General features: G+C 44.5%; 1 protein-coding gene across 33 annotated transcripts in view; it reads left to right on the plus strand.

The window, feature by feature from the left end:
- LOC138850199 (uncharacterized) overlaps positions 1–21,103 on the plus strand; it is a 458,403-nt gene that overhangs the window by 101,648 nt on the left and 335,652 nt on the right. For 13 of the 33 annotated variants that reach the window (XR_011389855.1, XR_011389857.1, XR_011389860.1 and 10 more), the window contains exon 4: positions 1,811–12,070. The exons of 2 other annotated variants lie outside the window; for them this stretch is intronic. Coding sequence is in view for 5 of the 31 variants with exons in the window: in XM_070076345.1 (XP_069932446.1) it covers positions 19,193–19,332 (140 nt within the window). In the remaining 26 variants the exon portion in view is untranslated. Of the gene's footprint in view, positions 1–1,810; positions 19,333–21,103 lie in introns of all 33 variants that reach the window. 18 more of the 33 variants (XR_011389837.1, XR_011389839.1, XR_011389840.1 and 15 more) reach the window with 4 other exon arrangements.

The following is a 21,103-nucleotide window of genomic DNA, read 5'->3' on the forward strand; positions in this document are numbered from 1 at the left end:
CTACCTCTTCAGCTTGGGAATGCAATTCTCTGAGTAGATACTGATCGTTCTCACATTCAGGCATAAAATAGGTAGAAATAGGAGTATCTATGATAGAAGGTGGGTAACAGAGTGTTATCTGCAGAGAATGGGCAATATAATTTTACTTGAAAAATATTGGCACCTGAGTGTTATTTACGGAATATTGACAGTCAAGTGATCGTAGAGTGGCTTTTGTGATACAGTTGTTTAGAGATTTCTCATCCTCAGGCTTTCAATGTGGAAATTTTACTTGAACGAATGCTTTGGTAAACATCATTGATGGGCAGACAGAAGTTGCTGCCTTAGGCATTTAGATTTCCCTGTCATTTTCACCTTAAGTTGAAATTCTGCCCTCTAGAGTCCTCATTGAATGAGGCCATGGTGACAGAAGCGAGTGTATTGTTTTTGTTTTTTTTTTTTTTGCCTTCTATAAATTTTAATAATACATGTATTTGGAAACATCTCTTAAATATCTAACATGTTGTAGCTTGTTTAACCAGCAAATTCAAGCACAAGCATATAAAATGTTTCTAGTTTCTTTCTACCAACAAAATTTAAAACATCTGATAGAAACTCAGGTCACATGAAACAAAATGTATCTTTGATTAATTTTAGCTGTTTAAATTTATGGAGAATCTTTAAATCTTTTAAATTTATGGGGAATCGGCTGGCGCCGCGGATCACTAGGCTAACCCTCTGCCTGCGGCACCAGCACACCGGGCTCTAGTCCCAGTCGGGGCGCCGGACCCCGTCCCAGCCGCTCCCCCTCCAGTCCAGCTCTCTGCTGTGGCCTGGGAAGGCTGTGGAGGACAGCCCAAGTGCTTGGGCCCTGCACCCGCATGGGAGACCAAGAGGAAGCACCTGGCTCCTGGCTTCAGACCGGCGCAGCGTGCCAGCCATAGCAGCCATTTGGGGGATGAACCAACAGAAGGAAGACCCTTGTCTCTCTCTCTCCCTCTCTCTAACTCTGCCTGTCAAAAAAAAAAAAAAAATTATGGGAAATCTACAAGCCAATTAAAAGAGTTCTTAATAAATTTTCCCATGTAGACATACATTATGTATATACATATAACGAATAACAGATTCAATAATCGCTTTTTAAACTCTGTTTTTTAATTTACCAATTGAGCAGAAAGTGTATTGGTTTTAATTGGGGAACACGTAGAGGTCAGGTCATGGTGAAGATGAGGTCCGACTTTCATGGCAGAATGTCTGTGGTGCTGAAAGACTAAGTCAAACAGCAAGGGTGTTACCATCAGTGTTATGGGCTGGATGCCCTCATCAAGCACAGAAATGCCCAAGATAGTATTTCCTTTTTTTTCTCAGATAATAATGGATAATAAAATCTGGATTTTGCCCTTACTCTGAAGAGACCCCTACTCTTTGTGCCCCAGTTTGGTCAACTATAAATGAAGCATCAGATCACAGGATCTCTGAGATTCCAATGTGTAGAGATGGAGCTGGAGCCATGGGAACTGGGCTTGTGTCTTATCCTTAGCATTCAATGGATAAGTGCTTTTCCTCTTTCCTATAACTTGAAGATGTTGTATATGCTATGTTTACTATCCCTCTGAATCCTGATGAGTAGGTGGATTGCTAAAACAACAGGAAGAGTGCCATCGGATATGGGCCCTGAAGCACAGTTACATCATGTTGAAAATCTAATAGAATAGAGTTGACTTGTAACCGAGAACCAACTGTTGTTCTCAGGCAGTACTTACATTTCTTGCAGATGACAGCTGATACCATTTGGCTGAGAGGCTGAGTTGTATTTTGCCATCTCTTGTAGGGACTTCAACCCAACTCTGCTTGTCCAAGGAAGCAAAGAGCAGACAAGGCTCATCTAGACCCCTCAAGAGAGAGCTAAGTGCAGATACCAAGCTTTGTCAATTTGGGGGCCCTAAATATTCTCCTTTATTTGGAAGTTCATAATATTCCATTATAAATGTTTCATAATTGCTTCATGAATTATTCACCTGCAACTTAATAACCTTAAATTTTATGGGATTATGGTTTTATGGGAAACAAACATTATCAGCCTGGGACCCAGCTGAGAAGAGAAAGTGCTGACATTACTGATTTATTTTCACCATGCAGTAGAAGTTTTTTTTTGTAACTCTGAAATACAAAATATTAATAAAAGAGAAAATAAAAAGCTAAAAGAGGAGGAAAAAAATCCTTACGTTGCTCTTTCTAAAAAATTTAATCTCAAAGCTGTGTTTGCAATATTTTTTCCTATTGCCAAGAAAATGATCCAGCTCCATTACAGCTGGTGTCATTTTCTTTTGTGAGGGGGAAAAAAAAGTTTCCTTTCCTTACTTACCTGGCCTTTTAAGCCTGCATTCATAGTGATTTTAAAATTAATATCCCCATTTCACCATCTTACACTGTTAGAATATAAGTTTGGGGATATCTTTGTTTTTATCTAAGTAGAGAGCTGTAATATGCTTGAAGTATAGTGTAATTAATAAAATGTTTGCAAGAGTCAAGTCTGAGCCTGAACTATCATTTAATTGATGGATAACTTTAGGAATTCAATTAAGGTTTTCAGCCTTGGTTTCTTTATAATGGATGAGATAGCCTTTGTAAGAACAAGGCACTGCACAAATGTCAGGAGCTGGTCCAACCAGGCAGGTGAGAGAAGGTCAGAGTGTTGATTGGATTGAGCCCGATAGAACAAACAGCAGGAATCGCTGAGGATGGAGCTAGTTCATATCAGATAGTGGCAAAGAAGCCATCTCCTTCAGTTATATTTGCCTTTTCAATGGCAACAGAAAAAAAAAAGACAAAGGAACCCCCCCCCCCTTTTTTTTGGACAGGCAGAGTGGACAGTGAGAGAGCGAGAGAGAAAGGTCTTCCTTTACTGTTGGTTCACCCCCAAATGGCTGCTGCGGCTGGCGCACTGCGGCTGGCGCCCAGCGCTGATCTGAAGCCAGGAGCCAGGTGCTTCTCCTGGTCTCCCATGCGGGTGCAGGGCCCAAGCACTTGGGCCATCCTCCACTGCACTCCTGGGCCACAGCAGAGAGCTAGACTGGAAGAGGAGCAACCTGGACAGAATCTGGCGCCCCAACCGGGACTAGAACCCAGGGGTGCTGGTGCTGCAGGCGGAGGATTAGCCTAGTGAGCCGTGGTGCCAGCCAGGAAGCCCATTTTTTCTTCTAATGGTAGGTAAGGTCCTCAGCCACCAACTGATACCATACCTCTCTTATTGAAGTCATAAAATATGTGCATAGTTTTTAGAGTGAAAAATGGTAGAAAGATAAGAGATAATAAAAGGTCTTTTAAAAAAAAAAAAGTCTGTTCTGACATTTCCATTTTACAGAAAAGAAAACTGAGACCTAGTGAGGAGGTAGTTTTGCTGAAGGTTCTGTGGTAGGTTTGTGACTGAAACTGAGACCCAAAGCCTGGTTCTTTGATTTCTAGTGCCAGGAACTTGTGTAACCAGAAAGTAGCGCAGTGTGCTGCAAGCAGGGTCTCCTGGAATAGGGCAGGAAGTTACTAATAAAGTGGTGGGAACAGTGGAGGGCAAGGTGAAGGCCTCCAGAGAAGAGCTAAGAAATGTGATTGTGCTGTAGGCAAACGAGCTCTGCACGCAGAGCTGGGCAATCAGTGGGGCGTTTTTTTGGACTGGCTAGACCTGAGTCATCCAATTAAAACAGAAGCAGGTGCCCCAGAGGCTTAACCTCCCCTCCTCCCTGTAGTTTGCACTGACTTCTAATAACATTTTATTAAAATTCTCTGGGTCCTGATTAATTTTCCTGACTGCTTTCTTTCTTATTGCTCTCCTGGCCACAAGATAAGGACAGCGAGTGCTCTAACGAATGGAGCGAACAGTTGGGCTCAACTCATTTTGTGTAAATGCCTCTTTGTCCTCTGCCTAATGAAGCTTTGGGGATTTCTCTCCCTTGGTTTTTTGGAAGGATGATGGGAGGTGGCATATGCTAGTGTCTGAGAGCATAGACATTACTGAGAACTTACCCTCTGGGGAATCATCTGTATAAAGATGATTGATTTGGTTTTTGGAGGTATCCTTGTCAGCTGAGGCAGGAAGAGAACTCACATATGCTGAGTGTTACCACGTGCTAAGCATTCTTCCAAGTGTCCTTTCTCTGAGTTCTTAGAACATCCTTGGTATTCTTTGTACAGAGTTGCTGATATCTGGTTTTCAGAAAGCACTGTAAGGAATTGGAGGGCGGGCAGTATATCTTCCTCATAACTGCATTCTTCTTAACCCAGTGGCTAACTCATAGCGACTGCTTAATGAATAGGTGTTCAACTGATGAATGAATGCTGAGTGGTAAACCTGGCTTCCTTATTTAATGCTCTCCATCACCCTTTATCCCACTCTTAATCCGGTGCTACAAATGACTAAGGCAAAGCTTAGAAACACTCGCCTAGATCTCATATTTAAGATGTATATGAAAGAAACTGTACTGCTCCCATGGGTTCTACATGCTTCCCTGTTATGGAGCAATGTCTTGTATCTGGGCCCTTCTGACTTTCAGCATAGATCCCAGAGATGTGCTACCTTTGGAAGACATATTTCAGATATATTATCATCGCAGACAGGATGTTACATCCACAATATCCAGCTTGCCCTGTACTGCGATCATTCTTAGGGACTGAAGGATGGCTTTAGGTGCGGCACATGTGGATGGGATAGCCTGTAATATGATGGGAATTGTAATTGTCAAAAGGGACAATAATTCAGGATTTTCCCTGTGTAATAATAATTTTCTCTGGTCTTGCTAATGTATTCCTGAAGTTATGAACCTAATTATTTTGTTTCTTCGTGATTATAGGAATGCCATTGGATAAAAGAGCTCCATTTGTTAATGGGGGGAGGGGTTGAAGGCAGACAAGAAAGGGAAGACTGAAAACTCCTTGCTTGTAGAAAGAAGTGGAGAAAATAGGGTAGAAATGGGAAAAGCGTGGGGAAGAGGCAAGGCTCTGGGAGCCAAGTCAAGGATGAACATACTTCAGTGTGGGAAAGGGGATGATGAACACGGCTAATGGAAGGCTTTTGGGGGTCAGGTCCTTTCTTGAGAATTCATGAAAATTTGCATATATTTACTTTATTGCTAAGACTGTGTAGAGCTTGTATTTTTTCAGGATGATCAATAACTTTTCAAAAGGCCAGGAGCCACTGGTTAGTGATAAATTAAAACAAGTCAGATAGTCCTGGACTAGAGTTCTAGAATGGGAGGCAGTAGGCCAATAAATTCCCCAAACTTGATTTGAGAGATGGGATCCAAGGAGAGGCTATCACAGTGAAGTGATACACAGTTGAGTGTATAATATATTTATGATATTCATTAAACTCCTTTTAATATTTTTATGCTTGCTATTTTTATTTATAAGAGGGAAACACATTTCATGTATTTGACATATAGTTTTAAGAGCATAATGATACTTCCCACCCTACCCTCCCTCCTTTTTTAAAAATTTTTACAATGACATACTTTGAATTTCTTTATAATCACAAGCTTAACCTCCTACTAAGTGAAGAATTCAGCAAGTGTTAAGTAGGAAAAGCACTGCTCCTCAAGAGTATAGACAAGGACCAGAAACAATAATCAAATCTCAAAATGTCAGTTTCTCTCATATACATGCTCATACATACATATAATTTCTCTCCTACATACTACGGGTTTTTTAGTCTGTATACTATCACAAATGAAGGGGGACATATGATATTTGTCTTTTGGGGACTGGCTTACTTCTCTAAGTCTCCATAGGCATCTATTTTATTGTGAAAGACAAAATTTCATTCTTTTTTTTACTGCCGAGTAGTATTCCATCACATATATGTACCGTAACTTCTCAAATCTGTCTCTTGTAACATGACATGTACATTGCTTATCAGTAGGTACCTTGGAGATACCTATTGTCCATCTCCAATCAGGAGAGAGAGAAAGAAACCGAGAGCCCTTTAATATAATGGTGTGCAGGAGCTGGCTTATATCCTCTCATGAAAACTGATGAACTTTTTAGAAATTTTGTGAGCTGGTGGACCTTGATTTTGTAACATCAAATTGGCCAAAGTAGGAATTTTTATAACAGAAAATTTGTCCAATGTTAGAAATGAGAGTTTTTCACTTTATTTTTAATTTGGGAGCTGATTTTTAAATATTTACCTTCATGCCACTGAATGAACAACATTAAAAAGCAGATGTTTGTCAGAATCTGTTCTAAGGGCTGGCATCTGCTTAGTCCTCACGGTCTTGGGCGGCGACTGTTAGCCCCATTTTACAGGAAGAACACGAGACAGTGACTCCGTGAAGATTTGATAGTGAACGAACGGTGGCACTGAGCCGTGAACTAACGGTCTGGCAGCCACGTCTGCTGCCTCTTGAGGATTTCATCACGTGTCTAAAAGGCTAGGCACTCAGTAATTGGTTGACCTATGTTAGCTGTCATTTGTGTCTTATATGACAGAAGGAGGGAGCACTTGAGCCAGCACACGCTGCCTGCAAGGATAGCATTCACAGGAAGCTGCGGTCAGGAGCGGAAGCAGATATTGAACCCAGGGGCTTCCATACAGAGCTCAGGCTGTCATTACCTCTATGACAGGTGCCCACCCCAGGTTCTTAAGTTCTGTGGGGTCAGGAAAGTGTGCTAAAGAGAGCTGTGAATCCTCTTCTACTTAAGTGTGTGTCCATGTGGCATGCATACGTATTGTGATATATGTCAGAGATGCATAGACTCCCAGCCGCCCCCTGACCCTGACTGTGCCTTCTAGGACCACAGCTAAATCGGTCAGGCATGCCCAGTTCCCCAGAAGCCTTTCGAGGAGGGCTCCAAGGGTGAGGACCACACTGCCTTTGTTGTCCTGCTTATCCAGCAGAGTCTCTCAAGTGCTTGCTCCCCAGTCTTCTCCTGGGCTGCTCGGGCAGCCCTCCCTGGCCGCTCTTCTCCTGGGGCTGTGCCTGTATGCATTGTGGTCCACACAGGGTGCGATGCTGAGCGAAGCCATCACAGAGCCTCCTGCCCTTCTCCCTAACTCTCTACCAAGTCGTAGTTTGCTGGTTTCCTTTTGCCTCTGGTGCTCAGAAGTTCTCTGGCCTCTGGCATACAAAATTGAGCTGTGGTTTTAACGTGCCTAACTTGACACGGAGCCCAGGATACGTCCTAGAAACATGAAAAGGATCCTGAATATGTGAGAGGATACCTTGGGGGTTCTTTGCTTCCTTTGTCTGAACATCAGTGACTTGGAGACATGTACTTTGCTTTTCTCCAGCCTTTTATACCCCTTGCACCTGCATTCTCTGGCACCCCTGTGAGCATGTCTGCTCTCCAGGCCCTTTCTCTGACCCAACGAAAGAATACCAGTAAATACTTACACTTCCCGTGTGTATGAAATTTCATATACGTGAATTCACTTACCTAGCACAATACAGAGTTTGAAAGGAAACTGAAGTTTAGAGAGGTTAAGTAACTTGCCTAAGATTTCAGAGCTAATCAGTGGCCAGACTAGGGTGGAAATGCTGGTCTGGGAGCTCCAGGTTTGCACACTTGTCTTTGTTGTGAGCTGACTGCTTTTCCTGTACCCCAGTGTCTCATCACAGCCTGCAGTGAGCCCCCTTCCTGGCTGACTGCACCCATCCATGGGCTTCTCAAGCGTTTATGAGACTTAAAGGGCATTCAGTTACGGAGTGGGAAAGTCGCGTAGGTGAGGATCTCCTGGCATTTCACAGATACAGACACCCAGCTCCCAACTCCCCTCCCAGACCCCCCACACCATCCTACCGCGTGGCTCTTTGACTAGGTCAGAGCTGCTTACGACTCATTTTCCTTCCCTCCACTCAGGATGAAGTGGGACTAATATTGTTATAGAAAATAAAGCCAGCATTGCTGACAAAAGGCCCTGAGCTGATCTCTGAGAATATAGGAAGGTTCTTAAATAAGAACCATAGTTTTAAAAACCTGATAGGTAGGCATACTTGCACAGCTTTCTGTGGCTTACCAGTGGCCCCTAGTGGCCAGTGACTCCAAGTGCACGAGCCATCAGCATTGGCTGCCATGCTCTCTGAAAGCTGCATCCCTAGATTTCTAATCCATTAATCTCTGTAGTACCGGGGAAGAAGAGAAAGTGACTAAGTGTAACACTGTAGGCAAAGAAGGTGTGACGAGGGGTGAGGAAATTTCTTCAATCGAGGGACGGGCTCTTAAGGAGGGCTTCCTTTTCTGTAATGTTGCAGACCACAAACCCATGTTAAACAGGACTTGTCATCTCTGCTTATCTGCTAGGTAAACGGAGGTGCAGAGAGCAAGTCACTGGGCCACACAGTATTATTAGGGAAAAAGCGCTGTGATTTCTGTGAGCAGAGGTCTGTGTGAACACAGACTCTAACTTGTGCTAGCAGTACCTGCTGCACTACGCACAGAATTTATTGGCAGTGGCATGGTCTGATCTTGGGAAATCATTATTGCGGTTAGCACTTACCAATCTGTTCTGTGCCAGACAGGCACTAACCGATCTTATGTGGAATATCTCAGTCACCCTTCATAGCTACCTGATGAGGTAAACATCTCCAATTTACAAATGAGAATTCGGTCTCAGCGAGGTCAAAATGGCCAGAGGTAGCACAGCATAAGTGGAAGGGATGGGAACTAGCACTCAGGCTGGCTGAATATCAAGAGCTATCTTTAATTTATCGTACTATACTCATATTGTGTGTGTGTTCACGTAGCAGGAAATCTAAGTACTTGATCTTTGGTACGCAATTAAAACATTGCCTGCTCTCTCCAGATCTGGCTGTGTGCTTACAAAGGCTTTGGCTGGGAAGGGGCCCGGGGACTGTGGAAGTCTGTTGGTCAGAGTCCCTCTCCACGTGAGACTTGACAGTTGGGAGAAAGCCACCTCTTCTTTGTGCGCCTGATATTCTCGGAAACATCTCTCAGCTAGGGTGTGGCAGTTGAGGGTGGGACTTCAGAAGGTCATTGGTGCCTCAGTCCCTTCCTGGAATCTTGGAAGGTTTCAGATGGGCATGTAGGGACAGTAAAGTGCTCGTGAGCAGGACTGAAGTCAGGAGACATTGGAACAGATATTATACTACTCAAAACTCAGTTTTTTCACCCATAAAATTGACATCATAGTGCCTGCCTCAGGGATATTGCAAAAATTAAGTAGGACATTATGTATGATATTCTTTTTTATTTTTTTTTTAGTTGGGGCACTGCTGATATGTTTTTTAAGATTTATTTATTTATTTGAAAGAGTTACACACAGAGAGAAGGAGAGGCAGAGGCGGAGAGAGGTCTCCATTTGATGGTTCACTCCCCAGTTGGCCGCAACGGATGGAGCTGTGCCAATTGGAAGCCAGGAGCCAGGAGCTTCTTTCAGGTCTCCCATGCAGGTGCAGGGGCCCAAGGACTTGGGACATCTTCTACTGCCCTCCCGGGCCACAGCAGAGAGCTGGATTGGAAGTGGAACAGCTAAATCTCAAAAAGACACCCATATAGGATGCTGGCACTGCAGGCAGTGGCTTTACCCACCTCGCCACAGTGCCGACCCGCATGATACTCTTAACATAGCATCTGTGACAGGGTGAGCTCCCCTGCCGTGCTTACGCAGTCGCATAGGAAGGCTGGCAGGAGCTTTGACTGCTCAGAGACCTAGCCCCATTGTAAATGTTCGTGGGTGAGATAGGTTTTGTTTCCCTTGAAACACATGAGGGGTAGTTCAAAAAGTACATTGGAAATGGAATTAAAAGGTAAATTATTTTGGTGCAAAAATAGAAAAATCCATCCATAGTTTTTTTTTTAAATAATACAAATATCCCATGAAGTGTTAAAAAAAATCATGCAGCAATTGAGTTAATGAAAGCAATACAGTGATGGGAGGCGGTCAGAAGCAGAGAAGTCCTTTGCCCATGGATAAGAAGGGTGGTGGGAGATGGTAACAAGGCCTGGATTGGTCCCTTGCCAGGAGAGTATTGGGTCTTGACAAGGCAGAGGACAGAGCCACAAAGGAATTAACTTGCCTGGCAAGCAATTGCAGTGACTTCATGGATTTATCGAATCCACGGTTTTTCGCCCGTTGATTCCGATGACTTGTATTCCGGGCTCCGCACAAGCTGTGCCGTTACTTGGCCTGAGCAGATGAGGCAGCTTCTCCCTCCTCTCGCACAGTGGTTTTTCTTGCTCATGCCCATCAGTATATACGCCTTCCTTGTCCCCTGTTGTCTGTCATTTCCCCTACCCAGTGACTGGGCTGGACTCATGTGTGAATGGTCCAGGCAAACCCTCCGAATGCCTGGACAACTAGAAATAGGAGCACCAGGTGGACGGGTGGCACCACCACACCTGCAGGATGTTTGCTTTATGGTCTGTCTTCTTAAAACAAGCCTTTAAAAAAAACTTTCGATTTTTGGATTCTTTAGAATCATTGTTCCTATAAAGCTGTATTGAGAACTTTTTTTTTTCTTAAAGTTTTAATTATTTGAAAGGCAGAGTTACAGAGAGAGATAAATGGAGAAGACTTCCATATACTTGTTCACATTGCACATGACCACATCGACCAGGGCTGTGCTGGGCGGAAGCCAGGAGCTTCTTCTGGGTCTTCTACGTGGGAGGCAGGGGCCCAGACATTTGGGCTATCTTCTGCTGCTTCCCCAGGTGCACCAGCAGGGAGCTGGATTGGAAGTGGAGCTGGTGAGACTCAAAGCAGCACCCCTAAAGGATGTTGGCATCATAGGCAGTGACTCAACCTGCTGTGCCACAATGGTGGCCCCCACTTGGCACATTTTGTTGGTCTTTTAAACAGAGACCTCCCCTCTGCAGCTGGTGGTCGTTGGTTTGAACTGGGGGAATCAGCAGCAGTGGAGATGTGGTTTGCCCCTGGACAGCCTGATACCTTGTTGGAGCATATTCTGCACAGTGCCAGGCTCCACCTGCACATTGGGTGCATCAGACCTTTGGGGATGGATCTAACCGTGGATGACTAGGGGTATGCAGCCTTGCAGGACGTCGTATCAGGTCACAGATGGAGATCCTGCCACGCTTACTGAAATGTGGGAGAGACTTACACATGCACCCCAGCTCTGCTGTCTGACTGCGAGCAAGTTAAAGGTTTTGATCCTCTTGGGCCTCCTTTGTAAAATGGAAGTAACGACAGTATCTATTTTTTTTTTTTATTATTTGACAGAGTTAGAGACAGACAGAAAGACAGAAAGGTCTTCCTTCCATTGGTTCACTTCCCTAATGGCCACTGTGGCCAGTGCTACACTGATGCGAAGCCAGGAGCCAGGTGCTTCCTCCTGGTCTCCCATGCAGGTGTAGGGCCCTAGCACTCGGGCCATCCTCCACTGCACTCCTGGGCCACAGCAGAGAGCTGGACTGGAAGAGGAGCAACCAGGACAGAATCTGGTGCCCTTATGGGATTCTGGCACCACAGGCAGAGGATTAACCAAGTGAGCCATGGCGCCGGCCCTGACAGTATCACTTTCATAACGTTTGCTATTTGGATGGAATGCAGCAATTTATATTAAGTGCTTGGGATTCAGCCTGGCACAGAGTGTGTCAAATGAAGCCAAAAATGACGCTGATTTTTATTCCTTTCCCAGAAAGGTATTGTGTCCTGAAGCCTGGAACACCTGCTGGGTCAGTTGGGTAGACGGGAATGTTCTTACCTGGCCTGTCTGCTGTTGCGGAGCCCCCTGTTTCTCTAAGAGAAGTCACAATAGAAAGACATGACCCTTGAGGAGAGAGGAGAAAGAGACCAAGTTTCCAACAGAGGACATTCGTCCTAGAGATAAGGCAAAGCCCTTGTTTCAGAAGGGGGGGTATCATCAGACTGGGAGCAGTGACGGGGCAGGCTGACCGCGCTGGGACCGCCGCTCTGCCTTCCCTGCTGGGCGCTGAGTTGCGGCAGGACGGGGTCCGTCTGTGACGTTTTCACCGCAGCGTTCCAGCCCGTGATACAGAGCATGCGCACAATCCGTATCTGTTGCCGGGGTGAATGGTGTATACCTATCTGTTGCCTTAGGACTCATTAAGTTCTTCTGATTCCGTCTTGTGAACTACTGGGGAAGATCCTCTGCCTAAGGTAGTCGTCTGTGAGACTGTTTGGAAGTGGGCTCTAAAATTCTTAAAAGTGTGCACATCTTTTGATCCAGCGATTCTGAGCATTTAAGCTAAGAAAATGCCTGGAGGCTCAGAGAGATTATGTCTCAAGAACATTAATTGGGACATTATTTAGAACAACAAAAGCAGTAGAAGTAATCCTCTGTCCAATAAAAGGGGATTAGTTAACTGTATTATAGTAATTATATTCAACAGAATATTTCAAAGCCATAAAAATAATGAAGATGCCAAATTAGGTAGGTAGTAATAAAAAGTGTATTTTTAGATAATACTGCCCTGTATGAGTGTTTGTGAGTGTAGGGACACTGGAAGGATTTATGTTATTTGTTGCCTGAGTGATTTAAATAACAGATAATTTTGAGTTTTCTCTCTCTGATTTATGGTGTTTGAATACTGAGCATGTAATCAAGTCAAATAGTGGTGCATATTGTTCGGGTTTACCTCCCATGAGAATGTGGGTGTTGGAGAGTATGCCTGGAGCTGCACAAGGGGCTGGGGGACTTCACTGGGACGCTCAGGAGGCCGTGGGGGTGGGTGCTGTCCTCCACCTTTGACGTTTTGCGCTGTGTCCACATCCACGTCTGAGCACTAGATACGCCCCAGGCTGCAGTGGCTTGGAAGCCTGTGGACCCTGGGTCTGCGCTGCAGCCTCCTAAAAGCCGAGCTGGTCAGCCGCAGACTGGTTTCAAGAAGACAGCATTTAAGCCTTGCACGGGATGAACGGACCATACAGATTAGTTCTGTTCTGTGTTCTGGGAAATTGAAAGAAGGAAGTCTGGGCTGAGAAGGCACAGATAGAATAAGTGCTTCTATTTAAAGGGAAATAAGAAGACACACTCTGTGTTTTCATTTAACTGATTATAATTACCTTCCTGACCAAGCCCGAGGCTTTGTTTCTGGGCCAAGCAGGTCTGGCTGATTTCAGCTGCTTGGAGCTAGGTTCTCCCCAGAGGCTTCTGGGCCCTTCATTCTCAGTTGCTGGCTCCCGCCAGCCCCCACAGAATTCCTCACGTGCTGGTATCCCACAGGGGCATGTGGTTTGTACTCACGATGGGACCTCTACAGCAGCGGCGTGCAGCGTGGAGTGTGGAGGGAAGGGAGGGTGCTGAAGGGAACATCTCCGTGGGCTCTGAAAGCAAGTGTTTCATGTGAGCCTGCTTTGTGGTTGCCTCCACCAGCTGTTGAGCAACATAGTCCTTTATTTATCACAACAGGCGATTTCCAGTGCTTACTATGAACCTGGCATTGTGCTATAAACATCTCACATGGCGTATTAGTTAGGGTGCTTGTGAGAAACAGAACCTACATAGGCCAGCACACAAAGTGGTCCCTCTATCCACAGGGGACCGTTCCAGGATTCTGTGTGCATGCTCAAGTCCCTTAAAGATAGCTGAAGTTATACTTGCATATAACCTGTGTATTTCCTCCTGTATACTATAAATTACCTCTATATTACTTATAATACATAATGCAATATAAAGGCTATGCAAATACTTGTTATACCATACTGTTATGGAATAATGGCAGGAAAAACTGTGCATATGCTCAGTACTGAAGCAACTCTAGCAGACCTAACTATAGAGTATACAGGCAGGAGGTGAGGTGAGCAATCTTCAAATAGTGAGTGCTGGAGGGGCTGAGAGTTTGTGAGATGCTGGGAGCTGTGACAGGGTGCAGTCAGACATCACTTCATTCATTGAATTCACCATCATGCTTTGCACAGGGCAAATTCCAGTTTGGTTGTTTGGAATTTTCTGGGAATTTTCTTTTGTCATGCATTTTTGGTTTGAGTTTGGTTGACTCTGTGGGGGCAGGACCTGTGGGTATGGCTGTATTGCAAGAACTGCACTACATGATTCTGGAGACTGCTAAGTCCTGAGATCAGCAGTTTGCAAGCCTGAGACACAGGAGAGAGTCCAAGTGCACTTTCAGCCCAAGTCTGAGAACCAGGAGAGGCACAGGTGTCACTTGTAGTCCCAAAGCTGCCAAGCCTGGTATCCAAGAAGAGCCAGTGCTCCAGTTCCTGCCTGAAGGTGGGTGAAGACCAATGCTGTGACTCAGGAAGTCCAGCAGGAAGAGCTCCTCTTACTCAGGGCAGGCTCTGTCTGCTTCATTCACGTCTTCAGCTGATTGGGTGAGGTCTACTCACACTAGGGAGAGTCACCTGACTTAGTGCACCAATTGAAATGTCCAAAAATACCCTCTCAGACACACCAGGAATGATGTTGGAGGAAACAGCTGGGTGCTCTATGGTCTAGTCAAGCTGGCATTAAATGAGCCATCACACAAGGATTATATAATTTAACTTCCACAATCATCTTGCAACATTGTTTCTGTTTTGATTCCTGATTTAAAGACAAGGAAATGAAACCTTAGAAAGTCTATGTCATTTACATGAATACCAACAGCTGCTAGGATTGGAACTCAAACAACTCCCCCTGGGACTACATCCTTAACCATTATGCTATAATGATTTTTGAATTGATTATATATAAACTTCTCTAATAGAAATTTAAGCCCCAGCATCTGCGCTCCAATAATTTCATAGTTTATAATTTTTTTCTTGGCTCTCAAGAAGAAAGTCGAGCTATGCCGAGACGACTGTTGCCCAGCTGTCATTGGTCATCTTGTTTTCCTCTCTCAGTGAGTGTCTTAGGTCATGCTGTTATATTTCAGGAAAGAATGAAGTTGGTGTAGTAAGGGTGGAGGCAGTAAGGATGCTCAGCCTTTTCATATGTGTCACAAGAAAAGGAGACCAGGATGACCAGTTCAGAGTAAGACTTGATTCCTGGAACAAATGATGCTGTGGGACCATTCCCTGGGTTCGTCTTGAGTATTTTTGAATGAAGTTAGGGATTGTCTTGAGTATGCTTGAATGAAGTTACAGAAAGTTAAACTCATTCCAGACAGACTCTGAGGAGTCCTTGGTTTTGTGGGCTGATGTAAGTGGCATGCCCTGGAAATGTACTATGCATATCAAATCCTGCTTTTCTATTGATTTTTATGATTTTGTAAGATACCCTTCTGTGGAGATTACTGTTTTCTGTCCCTCCCACACTGTGTTTTTCTTGGTAGGTTTTATCTTGGAAATAAAAGCCTACATGTAGCAGAGGGCTCTTAATTTGAAAGACTTGCTTTGGAAAAGAAAATTTAACTCCATCATTTATTACAAATTGAGATAGTTTTCACTGTAAATTTCCTTTAAATCAGGGAACATCTGGATTTAGAAGAAAGCATTGGGGAAATTTCTCAATTAAGTTGATAGGATACATTTTAATATCCATTTACCCAACTGCTTAATTCTTTCTCAAAGAGATTTTGGCTGATTGTCTTAAAACTCTTTCAAAACTATCAAAAGAACAATAAAGCTATTTTTATTGAGCTATTTATTTTTCATTTATCTTTGTGATGTGGGAGAAAGTAAAATTAAGCAAATAATCATGTTGGAATATTGACAAAATGAGGGTTGTCTCAGCCGAGAGGGATGTGGGGACTTCAGTGGTCCAGGCTGGAAGGAAAGGGGGGCCTGTGACTAGGTTCGTAGGTAATAGTCCAACGTGTTCTGGCCAGGCAGCAGTTGCACCTCAGAATAAGGCAAGGGTTCACCATTTGAGGGAATTCAACATAGGCAAATGGTTCTATTTGCAAAGAGCTGAACTCATTCTAGTGGTTCAAGGAAAGGAACATTTTGACAGCTCACAAGGGGATGTCCCCAAAATAAAGCACAGCTACACACTTGGCTTCAGAGAGACAGGTGCTTTGCTGAAAAGGTCCTAAGGATTGAAATTCCTCTTCTGTCTCTTTGCCTTAAAATGCTCATTAAAATGTTCATTGGTTTCTCTCTGAAATGCAACTTTCTAAGATGGAGCATCACTACAAACGAATATCCCACCCCTGAGTGCGCATGGCTTTCCAGTTTACACACTCACCAGTATCTGATTACAGACTTTGCTTTATTCAGACTCTTAAGGCAGAGCAGTGCTTATTTGCTAGTCAGTTTATGAGTTGGCTTTCCTTGTGTTGGCTGTGTGTGTGTGGGTATTGGTTTGTACACTTGGATATGATCACATTCTAAAACACAAACACATCCACCTTGATTCACTCCTTATGCACAGGCTTGGTGGGAGGAATGCCTTTCTCTGAGGAATGTGCTTACTGTGATCTCAAAATTAGGCTCCATAGTATGTCTCAGAACAACCTCTTCACAGGTATTCTGCTGAATCACAGAGGAGTCTGGTGCCTGTCGCCTGTACTGAGCAGAGCTGAAGACAGTAGAAGGGGCTTGGGAGACAGAAGTCAATTCTTGGACAAGAGAGATTGGCATGTTTATGGTTAAGGTGCCAATCCAATAAGCTTAAATTCAGAATAGGATCCTAATTTCAGAATGGGAGTAGGATTGGAAATCAGGAACCAAGATAGAGGTTGCATTAGATGGAAAGGTCAATAGGACCTGAGTTAGAAGAAGGCTTAGAACTTAGAGCCCTGATTTTTTTTTAAGGGAAAGGTTTTATTGGGGAAAACCCAGCAGACTGGAGGGGAGGGACAAAGAAGGATAATAGAGAGAGAGGATAAGAGAGAGAGAGAGAGAGAGAGAGAGAGAGGGAGGAGCTAGTGAGGAGAGAAGATAGAGCAGAGAGACGAGAGGAGGAGAGGAGAGCAGACGAGAGGAGCCAAGAGAGCCGGAGAGAAGAGGCAAGAGTGCCACGTGTTCAGGAACAGTCTCTTTTAAAACTTGGCTGGAGGGCGGGCAGGGAAGCAGGAGCAGCGAATCCCATTAGGATGGGGGGTGGAGCTGACACCAGTGGTTGGGCCATGTGGCCACCTGGCTTCCAGCAATGGCGGTGGGGGGCTAGAGCCTAGGGTGTAAATCAGGGTGTAGATCGCGCTGTAGTTAAAACTGCACCATTTTCCTAACATTCCCCCCTTTTGTGTTTTATAAAGCAGGAGTGGTATGGAATTACATTAGTCCCAAAAGTCCAGGAGGGGTAGAGGGACGATGATCTGTCTTTAGAGCTACTTCCTGCTGACAAGGGGCGACTCTTCTCTGGCATGGGGTGATGTCTCAAGCTGCTGTCTCCTGGGTGGGGAGCCGAGTATATCCCTGTAGCAGCATTTGGTTGACCACCTGGTTGCTGAAAGCCTTCGTTTGTTCCATTATAACCTGCTGTAAACACTTACACAGACACTGTGGTATGAAAGACAGGGTGAGAATAGTAGGACTGTTTGATGGATATGGCTTAAAGCTGATTCCAGTGAAGACTGGGAGAAAAGCCACTCATCTTCTGTGGGTAGAGGGGTTTGTCTGTAGAGAAATTCTGAATAGTCATACAGCGTTAAGTGTGGGAGAGGACCATCAGTACACACAGGTTGGGAGTAGAGCCATTGATGTTAGAGTAGAGGTTATGATTTCGAAGGAATGAGGCCCAGGAGTGGGCTAGACAGGGTCTAGAACAAAGGACAGAGTCATTATTAGAGGAGCTAAGAAAGGTGCTGTCTAAGCTACAAATAAGTTTTCTGATTGAGAGGCCAATAGAACCTGACAGAAGGGGCTTGATAATAATATGGTGGGCTTTAGGCCTTGTAAGTTAAGAGGCCCAGACCCATCTATCCCTTCACATAGGGTACATCCTAAGGGAGGTGTGAACCTCCTTGGGAAGGCACCCTGTTGACTTCCATTACCTAGCTGGCCTGGGAGGAGAGCTGGCCAGGTAAAGGCAGGTGGCATCTCTAACAGGAAATTTACAGTTCTGCCTGCAATGTTACTGACCCTATTTGGCCATTTCCTTGGTTGCGGTGGTCACTTTGGAAGCTGGGCTGAGTGAAGGACTTTTCAGCTTAGAGCCAGTAAGATCTGTGGCTCAGACCTGGGTGTCCTTCGACTGCAGGACAGTTCCATTTGCAGCATTCCAACTCTTGGCTGGCAGAGCTGCAGGGCTCTTCATAAGCTGACTTCTGCTGAAGCCCAGGCTTACCAGATCGAAAGCCACTGCAGTGGACTGGCCTGTTGGGTCTCCTGGATGGCAGATCACTGTACAGAGTTGTCGTTAATACGCCTGCTACCTATCTTTACATTGCTTCTGATGCCTAGCTTTCTTTTCCTCCTGGTTTTTGTTAAAGCAGACCAGAGGATGCAAGTCAAGGGGGTGCTCAAATCCTATTTCTAATCTTCAGTGGCCTAAACTAGAAGTCTACAGTCACAGGCATGTTCTGGTAGTGTTTTTTTCTGAGGTAGACATGCCCATGAGGAAAGCTATGTCCTTACTTTAAAACTTTCTTTCCCTTTGTTTGGTCTGAAAGGGAGGTTTTCCCTGTTTACCTTGATGATGGCGAAGTAAATCTAGCTGTGAAATTATAATTTAAGCTTTCATTTTAGTTATGCTATTACAGAAAATGTTAGCTATCCCTTTTATAAGATATAAAGATCAAATGTTGCATCTTGGAGATTGCTTCAGAATAGAATTAGTTTCCCACCTCAAAGAGAATAGAGAAATGAGAGAACAAGTTGGGCTTAGAATAGAGAAATGAGGAAGCCAGTCCCAGATCACTTACTGACAATAGCAATATCAAATGAAAACTTAGCAGATTTAACCATTAGATAACAACTTAGGAAAACATTTACCAGAAGGTCCAATGCCTTCTATAAATTTTAAGAATACATGTATTTGGAAACATCTTTAAATATCTAACATGGTGTAGCTTATTTAACCAGCAAATTCAAGCAGAAGCATATAGAATGTTTTTAGTTTCTACCAACAAATTTAAAACATCTGATACAGAGATTCAGGTCACATGAATCAAAATGCATCTTTGATTAATTGTAGTTGTTTAAATTTATGGGCAATCTTTGATGTATAAGCCAATTAAAATAAAACTCTTAATAAATTTTCCCATGTAGACATACAATGTGTATACCCATATAACATAACAGAATAATACAGCAGTTTCAATAGCTTTTTTAAAAATCTAACTCCGTTTGGTAAATTAACAATTGATTACAATGACTTTCTTCTCTTAGTAACCTCAGTTAACCATACTTTCTCTCAGTTGGTACCTTTAATACATTATTAGCTTCATCTGTTTACAGAGCCATCCCAAAGTACTGAATACAATAGAAGTGGCTGGAAAAAGTTCATCAGAACCTATAGGAGGACAGCTCAGAATTTGGAAGGTTGATATATGGATGGAGATTGTGGAGCGTTCAGTGGCATGGAAAGAGTTCTGGAGGTATGTTTTGTGACTGGCAGAAATCCCGGACCCCAGAGTGGTTCAGAAATCCCCAAAGGGAGAGCCAAGTCACTGGGGGATGCTGGATCACCAATGTAAGGTTTTCCTGGCCAATGCACCAATGTTATGTATTTCTGTTAGGCCGTCACAAAACACACCAAACACCGGAATAAGGGAAAGGGTTTATTGGGGAAAACCCAGCAGACTGGAGGGGAGGGACGAAGAAGGATAAGAGAGAGAAAGAGAGTATAAGAGAGAGAGACAAACAGAGAGGAGCTAGTGAGGAGACAAGATAGAGCAGAGATGAGAGGAGGAGAAGAGAGCAGAGGAAAGGAGCCAAGAGAGCCGGAGAGAAGAACCAAGAGACAGAGCCTATTTATTTGACAGGCAGAGTTATAGAGAGAGGCAGAGAGAGGTGGGGGGGGAGAGGTCTTCCATCCACTGGTTCACTCCCCAAATGGCTGCAATGGCCAGAGCTGCACCAATCCAAAGCCAGGAGCCAAGAACTTCTTCCGGGTCTCCCATGCAGTTGCAGGGGCCCAAGGGCTTGGACCATCTTCTACTGCCAGCGCTTCAGACCAGGGCATTAACCCACTGAGTCACAGTGCTGGCCCCCTAGAGCTTTGATTTTAAAGTGTATGTGATGCATAAAAATTACTGGACAGATGAATTTTGGGACACTCACCTAAATTTCATAGTCTACTTTTTTAATTTTAAGATTGATTTATTTATTTGAAAGGCACAGGAACATAGAGAGAGAGGGAGCAGTACAACAATCTTTGACCTACTGGTTCACTCTTCAAATGGCTGCAAGAGCTGGGGTTGGGCCAGGCTGAAGCCAGGAGCCAGGAGCTCCATCTGGTTCTCCCACATAGGGGCAGGGGCTCAAGCACTTGGGCCATCTGCTGCTGCTTTCCACAGGCATGTTAGCAGAGCACTGGATCAGAAGCAGAGTAGCCAGGTCTTGAACCAGCGCTCATAAGGGATGTCGCAGACAGAGGCTTAACTGTTGCACCTCAATGCTGGCCCAAAGGGAATTCCTTTGACAGGTGGTAAGTATGCTATAGGTCAGATTTGGGAGCTTCTGACAGCTTAGGCTCCTTAGTTATCTGCATACCAGATCCTCACTTCTAGAGTGGGCTCTTAACTTCATATCCTCCTTTATATCCTTATATCCCCCCCTTTTTTTTTTTTGACAGGCAGAGTTAGATAGTGAGAGAGAGAGAGACACAGAGTAAGGTCTTCCTTCCGTTGGTTTCACCCTCCAGATGGCTGCTATGGCCGGCGCACTGTGCCAATCCAAAGCTGGGAGCCAGGTGCCTCCTCCTGGTCTCCCATGTGGGTGCAGGGCCCAAGGACTTGGGCCATCCTCCACAGCACCCCCGGGCCACAGCAGAGAGCTGGACTGGAAGAGGAGCAACCAGGACAGAATCCGGCGCCCCAACTGGGACTAGAACCTGGGGTGCCAGCGCCGCAGGCAGAGGATTAGCCTAGTGAGCTGTGGCGCTGTCCTATATCCTTTAAGTACTGCTGCCTTTGTAATTGGACGCAGTCGTTGTAAAACTCTCTTGTATCAGAGAGATTGGATTTCAGGGTGTGACCATTGACATTATGCCAGATAGTCAGGATTGGCTGGACTCAGATGAAAATCATGGGAGAGTAAATTTTGATTTTATATATCTACAGTAACTGGGCTGTATTAGAGAAGATTAAACGTTTAAAAAGCTGGATTTTTCCATTGATATAAATCAACCAAGGATTGCTTATTGTT

Source organism: Oryctolagus cuniculus, chromosome 6 (genome assembly GCF_964237555.1).
Source record: "Oryctolagus cuniculus chromosome 6, mOryCun1.1, whole genome shotgun sequence".
Lineage (NCBI taxonomy): Eukaryota > Metazoa > Chordata > Mammalia > Lagomorpha > Leporidae > Oryctolagus > Oryctolagus cuniculus.